Genomic DNA, 12,303 nt, shown 5'->3' with positions numbered 1-12,303 from the left:
AAAAAATAAAATAAATAAATAAAATAAAATAAAATAAAATAAAATAAAATAAAATAAAATAAAATGTATATCCAGTATGAGATTTGTAAAAATACCTATAAAAGGTCTCCCCAGGCACTGACTATATCTCAGATGCTGTGCAAACAGTGTTTACTCAAAAGGTGGGAGCATTATTAATGCCTCTTACAGATGGGGAAACTGCTGTTCAGAGACATGAAATAACTTTCTAGAATACCCCTCAGGTGCTAGGTAGTAAACTCAGGCATGGGTGGAGCCCTAAATTTGTCTGCCTCTACAGCCCAAGGATCTGACCAAGCATCTGCTACGCTGGGAATCAAAATGTTACCAGTTGTTACTGGCTGAGCAGTGGGATTAGAGGTGATTTCTTTTTCTTCTTCATGCTTTTCTTCACTTTGCAGGATTTTCCACTGAAGGTATTAATTTTATGTTAGAAAAAAATATGTTCTGATTACATATTTTAAATTGTGTATTTAAAAGTTCAGGGAGAACATATTAGGAACATGTGCTATACAAAGAACTAACATGGCCAATGTGCAAAAAAAAAAAAAAAAATCCTATAAACTGATAAGAAAAAACATAATTCGGGGCGCCTGGGTGGCTCAGTCGGTTGAGTGGCCGACTTCGGCTCAGGTCATGATCTCGCGGTCCGTGAGTTCGAGCCCCGAGTCGGGCTCTGTGCTGACAGCTCAGAGCCTGGAGCCTGTTTCAGATTCTGTGTCTCCCTCTCTCTGACCCTCCCCCGTTCATGCTCTGTCTCTCTCTGTCTCAAAAATAAATGAACGTTAAAAAAAAAAAAAAAGATAATTCAGGGTAAAAGATGTGACTCAGAAACCCAATGGCAAATGATATAATAAAGACCATGGGAGTGCCTGGGAGGCTCAGTTGGCAGTGTAACCAATTTGTTTCCAGCTTAGGTCATCATCTCATGGTTCTGGGGATCAAGCCCCAAGTCAGGCTCCTTGCTGACACAGTGCAGCCTGCTTGGGATTCTCTCTCTCACACTCTCTCTGCCCCTCCCCAACTTGTGTTCTGTCTCCCTCTCTCTCTCTTTCTTCCTCTCTCTCTCTCTCAAAATAAATAAGCTTAAAAAAAGAAGAGATACTGTATCTCACCAGTACCCAAGTAATGACAAATTAAAACCACAATGAAATACCATTTTCTATTTATCAAATTAGCAAAAATCAGAAGGATTGATAATGTCCATCATAAGGAGATGGGGATAAGAGGCACTAGTAGCCACTGCTGGGAGGATGGGGGCACTTCTAATGGTATCTATTAACAGCAAACACCCGCCCCATCAGACCCAGCACAAACCCAGCCCTTGTAAGACTCTTACAGAAATAAAAGCAGCAAGGGTATATGTTCACGAATTGTTACTGCTGTATTATTTGTAGGAAGGAAACTGGAAAAGCCTCACTGCCCACAAATAAGAGAATCCTTCAATACGTCACAATCCATCAATTCAATGGAATATCAGGCAGCTGTTAAAAAAATATATAATTAGATCTGTCATGGTTTGTGAGATCGAGCCCCACATCAGGCTCTGTGCTGACAGCTCGGCTCCTACTTGGGATTCTCTCTTTCTTCCTCTCTGTCCTTCCCTCATTCCTACTCCCCCTCTCTCTCTCAAAATAAATAAATAAACTTTAAAATAATAACAATAATTGCATCTGGGGTGGCTGACGGGCTCACTAGGTAGAGCATGCAACTCTTGGTCTCAGGGTCGTGAGTTCAAGCCCTACACTGGGCATGGAGGCTATTAAAATCAAACAAACAAAAACAAAGAAAGAAAAAATAGATCTGTAAGTGATGGCTTGTGAAGAGAAACGGAAGGTGCAGAGTATTGTGTATGACCTCATTACTCAAGCATGGTCCCCTGTCCGGAAGTGCTGGCCTCACCTGGGAACTTGCTGGAAATGCAGAATCTTGCCCCTGTCCTAGACTGACTGGCTCAGAATCTGCATTTTAACGAGATTCCCTGGGGAAGCACTAGGTGTCTGGTGTGATTCCAATGGGAACGCCTCCTCAGGTTTTGTGGCAAAAATGGACAGTCGTCCACCCCAATACACCCTCTCCTTCTATTCTGCTGGCTTCCTGTTTTTCACCGGCACATGGCCACCCAGGATGAAGGTATATTTCCCAGCCTTCCTTGCAGTTTGGTGGGACCATGTGGCTAGGCTGTGGCCAAGAGGACACAACTGGAAGGGAAGAATGTCATTTCTGCATTGTGCCCCTAAGAGGGCATATGTATGTTTACAAAAGCACCGCTGAGCAAGAAGGAACGTGTAAAATGACGCCCTTGAAGTGGTCACTGTGGGTGGCTCCAGCGTGGGACCAGTTTGCAATCGCACTCAACATCCAGACAACTCTGGGGAACGTGATTTTTCCCATTTCGTAAGTAAATGCCTGCAGCAGCAAGAATCTTTACAGCGGGACGCTCAACTGACACGGATTCCAGCCTCCAAAGACGCCAGTTTTCCTTCTCTCCCTCCGTCCTGCCCTCCTTCCCTCATCCCCTCCTCCTCCTACAGGTGGGCAGAGATGTGGTGCCAGGGCAGGCAGGGCGCAAAGTAGAACAGGCGGGGCTCCTGGATCATCTTCCACGGCTTTATTTTCACTTCTCCTGTCCATTCTCCAAGGGCAGTGGGGGATTGCCTGGTGAGAGGGAGGTTTTCCACAGTGCCCCTGGGGGTGCCCCACACTTCCTACTGGTAAAATGGCATCAAGGGCCCCCATCGGTTCAAGACGGGGAACTTGACTTTGTGGTGATGAGGACAGAGGCAGCCAGGCAGCAGGAAGTAGCCTTTGCCCTCCTTGGCGGCAGGCTGGCGCTCGGGCTCCAGGAGGCACGGAAAGTGGGCGCTCTGGTGGACGCGGTTGGGATCGCCCTGGGCCAGGTACAGAGCGTGGGAAACCGGGTACACGGAATGGCAGAGACCGGTGAACCTGCCTTCGCCCTCTGCCGTGGTTGCCCAGTCTTGGTCTTGTGGTGGGAAGAAGCCTGGGAGCCCCAGGTCTCTGGCGGTCATGGGAGGAGTTTTGAAGGCGGGGTACCCATCCTCTAGCTTGGGCCTGGAGCTGGGGATCGGCCTGTACAACTCTTTGTCCCGGAGCTGGGCATCCAGCTTCATTTGCTGTGGAAATAAATCACACATGAACCGAGAGCTGAGCTCGGTGAGAGGCGAAGCTTCCTTGGCCTCATCCTCCAGGGAGCACACTTCTCTTTATTTAAAAAACATTGGGGGTGCCTGGGCGGTTCAGTCCTTTGAGTGTCCTACTCTTGATTTGAGCTTGGGTTGTGATCCCAGGGTGGTGGGATCCAGCCCCATGCTCAGTGTGACGCCCGCTTAGGATTCTCTCTCTTTCCCTCTGCCCCTCTCCCCCACTCATGCTCTCTCTCTCTTAAAAAAAAATTAGTTTTTGAATGGTAATGTATATGACTGAGGGCAATACTGAAATAATACAAAGGGTTTTTTAAATTTTTTTATTAAAATTTTTTTTGTAATGTTTATTTATTTTTGAGAGAGAGTGCAAGCAGGGGAGGGGCAGAGGGAGAGAGAAGGGGACAGAAGATCCAAAGCAGGCTCTGTGCTGACAACGGCAAGCCCGATGTGGGGCTTGAACTCATGAACCTCCAGATCAGAACCTGAGCAGAAGTCAGATGCTCAACTGACTGAGTCACTCAGGTGCCCTTCTTCTTCTTCTTCTTCTTTTTTTTTTTTAATGTTTATTTTATTTATTTTTGAGAGAGAGAGTGAACAGGGGAGGAGCAGAGAGAGAGGGAGACAGAATCCCAGGCAGGCTCCCCTCTGTCAGCACAGAGACTAACTCAGGGCTTGAACTCACAAACTGAGAGATCATGACTTGAGCCGAAATCAAGAGTCAGACGCCTAACCGACTGAGCCACTCAGGTGCCCCATGTATCTTTTTAGATATAGTTTATGTACATATAATGATACATATAAACATATAATGAAGTTCCATACACCCTTGGTTTGTACACAAATGCACATTATAATCCCACTCTGCACTTTGCTTCCACCAAATACTATATCCCAGAAATTGTCCCATTTTGTTTGTCTAGATCTTCTTATTTTTAGGGGCGAAACCTCTAAATAGGAAAGGATTTCTTAAGACTTCAAAAGAGCAGATGATACAGGGAAAGATGCCTACATCTGGCTATATTTTGCCAGTAAGAATTGGGTAAGAATTGCGATTCACTGAGAGGAAGTGAAAAGATGAACCACAGCCTGTGAACTTTTGCCATTTTATATAACTAACAAATGAAACATGTCTACAATATGTAAAGAACTCCTACAAATTAATAAGAAAAAGACAAACATCCCACTCAAAAAAACAAAATGGGCAAAAGGCAGGACAGACATCTCACAGAATAATAAATATCCGGAAACATGGGATCACAAGAAAATATTATTTCAAACCAACCAAATCAGCAAAAATCTGAAAGTCTATCAATACCAAGTTTATGGCAAGGTTGGAGAGTTACAGAACTGACTGTCTCTGCTGCGTCGATGTAACAACTTTGGCAAATAGCGATGTTACCTGCGACCAGCAATTCCACTCCCGGGGCGGTGGATACATTAGGCTGTGCAATCCTCATTGCAGCACTGGGCAGTGGGGAGGGGTAACAAAAAAGTAAAAACCCAGATGGTCGGGGCGCCTGGGTGGCGCAGTCGGTTAAGCATCCGACTTCAGCCAGGTCACGATCTCGCGGTCCGTGAGTTCCAGCCCCGCGTCGGGCTCTGGGCTGATGGCTCGGAGCCTGGAGCCTGTTTCTGATTCTGTGTCTCCCTCTCTCTGCCCCTCCCCCGTTCATGCTCTGTCTCTCTCTGTCCCAAAAATAAATAAAAAACGTTGAAAAAAAAATTAAAAAAAAAAATGTCATGGGTTTATGACAATATTTAAAAAAAAAAAAAAAAAAAACCCAGATGGTCAACAGGACAGGCATGGTGGCACATTCAAGCAGTGTAGTACCACACAGCAGAAATGAATAATATATTATATAAAATACAATGTTCAGCAAAAAATAAAAGTCACAGAAGAGGATGAATAGTATGATCCAATATATAATAAAGCTCAAAAGGCAAACCTAAACAATTTGTTTGAAGGGACACATACATATAGAGTAAAGCTATTTTTTAAAGAAAGACACAAGGGAGGGGAGCCTGGGTGGCTCAGGTGGTGGAGCATCCGACTCTTGATTTGGCTCAGGTCATGATCTCACGGTTCGTGAGTTCGAGCCCCACGTCAGGTTCTGCACTGACAGTGAGGAGCCTGCTTGGGATTCCCTTTCTGCCTCTGCCTCTCTTTCAGAAATAAATAAACTTAAAATAAACACACACACACACACACACACACACACACACACACGGGAATGATTAACCCAAAATTCAGAATAGTGGCTACGTCTGGAGGTGGGAGGAGGTGGGAGCAGGGAGGGGCCCACCAGGGCTCTCTGGTACTTCTAACGTGCTATGTTTTAACCTGGCTGATAATGGGTACATTGGTGTTTGTTTTGTCAATGTTATTTAAACTGTAAATGTATATTATTTACACTCTTTTGTATGCATGACTTAGAGTTGATGTACATTTTATTTTTTTAAATTTTTTTTTTTGTTTATTTATTTTTGAGACAGAGAGAGACAGAGCATGAACGGGGGAGGGTCAGAGAGAGGGAGACACAGAATCTGAAACAGGCTCCAGGCTCTGAGCTGTCAGCACAGAGCCCGACTCGGGGCTCGAACTCACGGACCGCGAGATTGTGACCTGAGCTGAAGTCGGACGCTCAACCAACTGAGCCACCCAGGCGCCCCTAGAGTTGATGTACATTTTAAAGCATACATACTCACAAAACATACACATAAAAGACTTCTTTAGATCTCCTGGCATCAGCTATTGTTCGAAGTAAGTGCCCCCAATATCCGCGCTCATAATACAAATGCAGGAAAGATGATTTCAGTCGGCCGTTGAAGAAAAGACAAGACCGAGCGACTTCTTACCTCTTGTAGTGTGACCCTGGAGTATTTGTGCTTCCCGTAGGGTTGATAGTCAATCATGTAAGAGCTCTGGTATATATCTAAGTCCGCAGGGGCCTACAGGGCAAGGGAGATTACAAAACAAGAGATCCCGTCTTGCCATTCTTCCACCTAAAGGCAGTTGTGGCTTCTCATGGTCTACAGGACCAAGACCAACTTTTGGGCTTGGCATTCAGAGCCCTTCACGATCTGGCTTCCACTGACCTCTACCACCTCATCCCACTTGGCTCCCCCCCATGCCCTCTGTACACCAGCCTCGCTACAGTCTACTCTTCATGGGTGCACATGCTCTTATCTCCCGCCGGAAACACCAGTGGTACTCCTCATGGACTGGCAAACTCCTACACATTCTCCAAAACCCAGATTAAATTTCGCCCCAAAACATCTATCCCACCCCTTCATTCCTCACCTCCCCCAAATTAAACTTTTTCTCCTCCACTTTCATACAACATTTTACGTCCCTCGTTGCAGCACTTATCGTGGCGAATTGTAATGGATTTAATGAAGCACCCAAGGTTAGGACCTAATCTTGGACATCTCTGCAGCCTCAAAACCCAGCACAGGGACCGACACACCCACGATACCAAATACATGCATGCTGAATACGTAAATGAACCCTCAGAACACTGCAAATCCTTAGCTTTCCCCTACTGGTTAAAAAACAAGAAAAAAAACCCTATCATTTCAGAATGATCATCATAGGGATCCCCAAAGCGCCTGGGCCTGTTTGTTAAAGCTGCCCAACCTTGAAGTGGCCACGAGGGACAGACAGAAAGCCACAACACTCACCTGTCTGGAGTACACCACACCTGCCATGGCAGATGACCTAGACACAGACAAGTTGGTTAGCCCTGCTTCTGTCACATGCTGGGGAAACAGCCATTGTCCCCAAAGCTGTGCCAACCAAGCACAACTGCCCCAATCCTCTCAGCCCCACCCTGCACATGACTCAGTCACCCAGGGGTTGATGGCAGCAGGGATCAATGGGCAAGTGGACAGGGGTCCTGGGACAAAGGGGCATGAGCAGGCCCCAGACCGAACCTGAGCCGATGAGAACATCGGATTCACCTGTCAAGCAGGGCAAGTCGTGTGCTGGTAAATATTTAACAACCACCTTTGGAGGCAAATAAATAAGCGTTTACCGATTTCTGCATTTCTGTCGTGCAAATGCTCCCACCATGGCCCATTTCAAGTTACCCACATAACGCTGCACTGAGGAAGCAAGCCACGGGCCTAGGACTTACAGGTGCCCTGATTCAGAAGCACAAATCATGTTTCCCAGCAGGGATCAGGAGCATCCAGGGTGAAGAAGCAAGGTTCTGCATTCCCAGTTGAATGATAGCCGCAGGAAGGTCCAATCCTGCCCCTCGCCCCCCCAGCCCTGAAGTTTTAGCAGGGAGCCTCACAGCTGGGCACTGGGGAGCAATCTGAGCTCACCCTGTCTTGTGTGCATGGATCCCTAGGCTCTTGACTGGTACTCCATTTCATTCCCATGGAAAACTGCCCCGAGCCTATTCCATTCAGTGGGCTGTGACCCAGTGGGGTGGTTGCCAGACCTCAAAAAGTCCCTACGCCCCCTCCTTTTTGTGCATAAAGAGCTCCCCTCCTGGGGCTGGGGGCCAGCGTCAGTGCAAACAGCACCTACCCCTCCTTCTACCAAGCAGATGACGATGTTCCTGCCCTTCCAACTCCAGGTGCCCCTGCCTCGTGAAGAGTCCTGTCTCTGTGCCCCACCACCACACCTGTCTTTGAGATGAACCCTGACCTGTGTGATGCAGGCTGCTTTGATCACAGCCCCTGGTCATTGTGATGGGTGACCAGCTAACCTCCCGGGTGTCTGCCCCTGACTCAGCCTCTCAGAGCAAGTCACTGATGTTCCAGCACACCTGAGCCAGCATGAGCTCTAGCAGCCGCATTGGAAGGTACATGGGAGGCAGGGCCTTTACGGTACTCTACAGTCGGTCGTTTCCAGGAAAGGAAGGTAAACAGAACCCCACATGGATTTTGACATCAGACATTGCGTGACTCAATCCACTGCATACCATAGCCCCTCCAGGCAGGCCTCTGTTGGCTGAAAGGCTGGCTTGTCCATCCTCTGTCAAAATCTCACCCTCTTTCACGCCCTTTAGGATGGCTATAATCCAAAAACGAAACGTAATAAATGTCGACAAAGATACGGAGAAACTGGAGCCCTTGTGTGCCCCTGGTGGGAATCGGAAGGTGGCACAGCCACTGTGGAAGACAAGATGGCGGTTCCTCCAAAAATCACACCTAAACAGAATTACCATATGATCCTGCAATTCTTCCTTTGAGTGTGTGCCCCAAAGAATTGAAAGCAGGAGCTCGAACACATACTTGCCCGACCATGTTCATGGCAGCAGTATTCACAATAGCCAAAAGATGCAAACAACCCCAATATCCATCAACAGGTGAATAAATAAACGAAACGTGATATATACACATAATGGAATACTATTCTGTTTTGTAAAAAGTTAAAAATTGTTAATTCCAGTGTAGTTAACATGCAGTGTTATACTTGTTGCAGATGTACAACACAGTGAGTCAACAGTTGTATACATCACTCAGTGCTCCTCACAAGTGCCCTCCTTAAACCCCATCAGCTGTTTCACACATCTCCCGTCCACCTCCCCTCTGGTAACCACCAGTTTGTTCTCTATAGTTAGGAGTCTGGTTTTTTTGGTTTGTCTCTTTTTCCCTTTGTTCAAATATTATTCAGGGTTTTTTTTTTTTTTTTTTTTTTAACGTTTATTTATTTTTGAGACAGAGAGAGACAGAGCATGAATGGGGGAGGGTCGGAGAGAGAGGGAGACACAGAATCGGAAGCAGGCTCCAGGCTCCGAGCTGTCAGCACAGAACCCGACACGGGGCTCGAACTCGTGAACCATGAGATCATGACCTGAGCCCAAGTCAGACACTTAACCGACTGAGCCACCCAGGTGCCCCTATTATTCAGTTTTAAAAAGAAGATCGGGGCACGTGCTGCAACATGGATGAACCTTGAGAACATTACGCTAAGTGAAATAAGCGAGACCACAAAGGACAAATATCATAGGATTCCACTTACAAGAGGTGCCTAGAGATGTCAAAATCAGACAGAGGGGCACCTGGGTGGCTCAGTCAGTTGAGCGTCCGACTTCAGCTCAGGTCATTATCTCGCAGTCTATGAATCTGAGCCCCAAGTCAGGCTCTGTGCGGATGGCTCAGAGCCTGGAGCCTGCTTCCGATTCTGTGTCTTCCTCTCTCTCTGTTCCTCCCCCACTCGTGCTCTGTCTCTCTCTGTCTCGAAAATAAGTGAACGTTAAAAAAAGATTTTTAAAAATCAGAGAGACAGGCAGTAGAGTGGTGGTTGTCAGGGGTTGAGAGGAACGAGTACAGAGTTTTAAGATAAAAACTTTCTGGAAATGGCTAGTGGCAATGATGGCATAGTATTGCAAACATACTTAAACCACCAAATTGTACATTGAAAATGGTAAATTTTAGGTTATATATATTTACCACAATAAAAATTAGTCACTCTTTTTAAGGGCCACCTCTCCCATGAAGCTCTCCTTGTTCTCTTTACTAGATGCTTTTCATTTATCCAACCAATATGTATTGAGCACTATTTTGTGTTGGGCACTGTTCTGAACTGTGCAGATTCAACAGTAAGCAATATTCCGTCCCTTAGGCCACCATGATTGATTCAAGGAGAGGCTCGTGACCCAAGGTGGGCTGATGAGCATCATGCCAGCTCCTGGCAAAGCATCTCTCTCTTTCCGGGATAGCAGGCACTAAGGACTGTTGGAGCCTGGAGCTGTCTGAGGGCATCTTTGCCACCAGTCGAAGGGAGCCTGGCCAAAGAATAAAATGAGCAGGGAAAAGAAGACCCAAGAGATGGAGACAGAAAGTGACTGTATCATGAGGACACCAAGCCCCTGGATACAACCATGCCTGAAGCTTAAACTACATTCAGACTTTGCGGTTTGTATGAGCCGATATATTCCTTTTCCTGCTGAAGCCAGTTTTAGTGGAGTTTGCACAACTTACAGCTAAAACAGTTCCAACAAATCCAAGGTTGGAGAGAGAAAGTAGTTATTTCTCCTAGCAAACTGTGGTGTCCTTCAGGTAAAGAACTTGGTGTTAGTCACCTTCTTATCCCTCAGTGCACTGTCACTTAGATGTAAGAATTTAAGAAGTGCTTGTGAATGTAATAACACTGAAGGAAATGGTAAAGAACTCGGTAAAGAATGCAATCGCGGCAGAGATACAAGCGGAAGGGACAGCCGGGCCACCACAAGAGGCTTTTGTGCCGCAAGGATATATTTCCAGGAAAATAAAACCAAGTGGAGTCCTGACTTCAAATCCTGATACTTGGTATCTTCACGCCTTTGGGTAAACCAGGTAAGTTCAGCAGAAACCAGTTTGATCATCTGTAAAACAGGTATGTGATTTCCACCTGAAATGAATGTAGAAAGCCAAATGGATAATAAGTCTGTGACGGTACTTGGTGGCTCTTCATGCCAGTGTTTACCCATGTTTTCTGAGTCTCTGCTCTGTACCCGACGTTGTACAGGGCCTGTGATCAGAGTAGTGACGTAAAACAGAAGTGGTCTCTGCCCTCATGAAGTTACAGCTTAGCGATAGAGAAATATATTATATAAGTGAGTCTTTAAATACAACGGTGACAATGCCATCGAAGAGAAATTGGGTGTGGGGACCTGATCCAGTCTTAGAGGGGAGACCTGTGCCAAGTAGTGACATTATAACTCAGTCCTAGGGAGGAAGGCGAATGCTCTGGCCTGTGTGACTGCTGTAGGACTCGAGGGAGCCCTGTCTTGTGTGGAAGACAGAGGCTGCTCTACTAGGGCAGAGTGAGGAGAGACAGGTGCGACTGACTCCAGATGAGGCTGGGGTGGGGGTAGTTTGCCCAGTGGGGTACACGGGGATTGGTGGGTTTTATCCTGAAAATAATGGGAAGTACAGGGGAATTAAAGCAGAAGGATGAAACAACATATCAAAAAGATCACTGATGGAAAATGGCCTGGGGTGGGGTGGGGGTGGGGGGTGAGGGTGAGATAGGATCCAGGCAAGGAGTTTGCAGGCCACTAGCTGATGGTGGCGGCTGGGACAGGTCAGAGGAGATGACAGTGATAGGGAGAAGAATGGGCAGATTCAAGAGGCATTTTAGAAGTAAACTCTATAGAATTTTTTCAATGTTTATTTATTTACTTTGAGAGAGAGAACGCAAGCGGGGAAGGGGCAGGATGAGAGGGAGAGGGAGAATCCCAAGCAGGCTTCAAACTCAGTGCAGAGCCCAGTGTGGGGCTCGATCTCATAACCTTGAGATCACGATCTGATTTTACGAGTTGGACACGTAACCAACTGAATCGCCCAGTCACCCCACACTCTATAGAATTCATTATCCGGAATCAGCAGGAGCAAGACAGAAGTATCAAAGATGGTTCCCAGAGTTTGGGGATGAGCCGCTGGGGGTTGGTCCCCCTTTGGTAAGGTAGGAAATTCCAGCAGAGGAGCCAGCTTGGGGAGTAAGACAAATATTGCATTGGTGCGGCCTGTGTGGCTTCCAAGTGGGTAAGAGAATCTACAGCCCCCAGAAGAAAGCTCTGGACCTGTGATACACACTCTGGAACTGCTGGTGACACAGGCGGTATTTGAAGCTAACAGAGAGGATTTGCCACATTTGGGGAGCAGAGCTCCCTCCCACACAGCCCTGCGGTGCGAGCCTGCCCTAAAGAGCTTTCTTCTGCCTCTCTAAAAGGGCAGCAGGAAGGGAAATAAGGTCACGGGAGTGAAAAGGTGAAGGGGTCCATGTACTCTTTTTTTTTTTTTTTTTTTTTTTTTTAGTTTCTGGCATTTGCCACTTCCACTGCAGTCAGGTTTCTGCAGAATCTCTGGGCTTCAGAGTTCATGCAGCAACGTCAATGCATTAACCTACAGGAGCAGGGCCGAGGCCTCAGATGGGCCACCCCATGGCTAGCCACCGTGGGCAGATTCACGCCGAGAGCCTCAGTGCCCCCATTTCTTCCTCCATCTAGGCTACAACATAGCTACGACGTGTCGTAAGCTCACAAGGAGGCACTGCTGGATCGCCATGTACCGATGTTCAAGTTACCACGGCGCAATCCCTGTTGTTTTTCTGAAGCAGCACAGGTAAGTTTCTCATGGTTCTTGCTGTCTCCTCCAGCAGCATGAAGGGGGATCTTTT

General features: G+C 46.9%; 1 protein-coding gene and 1 long non-coding RNA gene across 5 annotated transcripts in view; one reads left to right on the top strand and one right to left on the bottom strand.

Moving 5' to 3' along the window:
• Positions 1-2,614: 2,614 nt before the first annotated feature.
• The window catches only part of TEX37 (testis expressed 37), a 45,358-nt gene continuing 35,669 nt past the window's right edge, over positions 2,615-12,303 (bottom strand). The window contains exons 1-4 of one of the 4 annotated variants that reach the window (XM_019444287.2): positions 7,322-7,837; positions 6,867-6,903; positions 6,042-6,134; positions 2,615-3,155 (exon numbers count right to left, since the gene is read on the bottom strand). In XM_019444287.2, the coding sequence (XP_019299832.2) occupies positions 2,727-3,155; positions 6,042-6,134; positions 6,867-6,903; positions 7,322-7,350 (588 nt within the window). In that variant the 5' untranslated portion in view covers positions 7,351-7,837 and the 3' untranslated portion in view covers positions 2,615-2,726. Of the gene's footprint in view, positions 3,156-6,041; positions 6,135-6,866; positions 6,904-7,321; positions 7,838-12,303 lie in introns of those variants that run through there. The other 3 variants (XM_019444292.2, XM_019444279.2, XM_019444316.2) reach the window with 3 other exon arrangements.
• Positions 7,952-12,240, top strand: LOC109264324 (uncharacterized). The gene is made up of 3 exons (XR_002078693.2): positions 7,952-8,058; positions 9,664-10,478; positions 12,134-12,240. It is a non-coding gene; the product is annotated as an uncharacterized LOC109264324 (long non-coding RNA).

The sequence above is a fragment of the Panthera pardus genome, unplaced genomic scaffold, assembly GCF_024362965.1.
Source record: "Panthera pardus isolate Hobbes unplaced genomic scaffold, ASM2436296v1 HiC_scaffold_26, whole genome shotgun sequence".
Lineage (NCBI taxonomy): Eukaryota > Metazoa > Chordata > Mammalia > Carnivora > Felidae > Panthera > Panthera pardus.
This window is presented reverse-complemented; position numbering and strand designations above follow the sequence as displayed.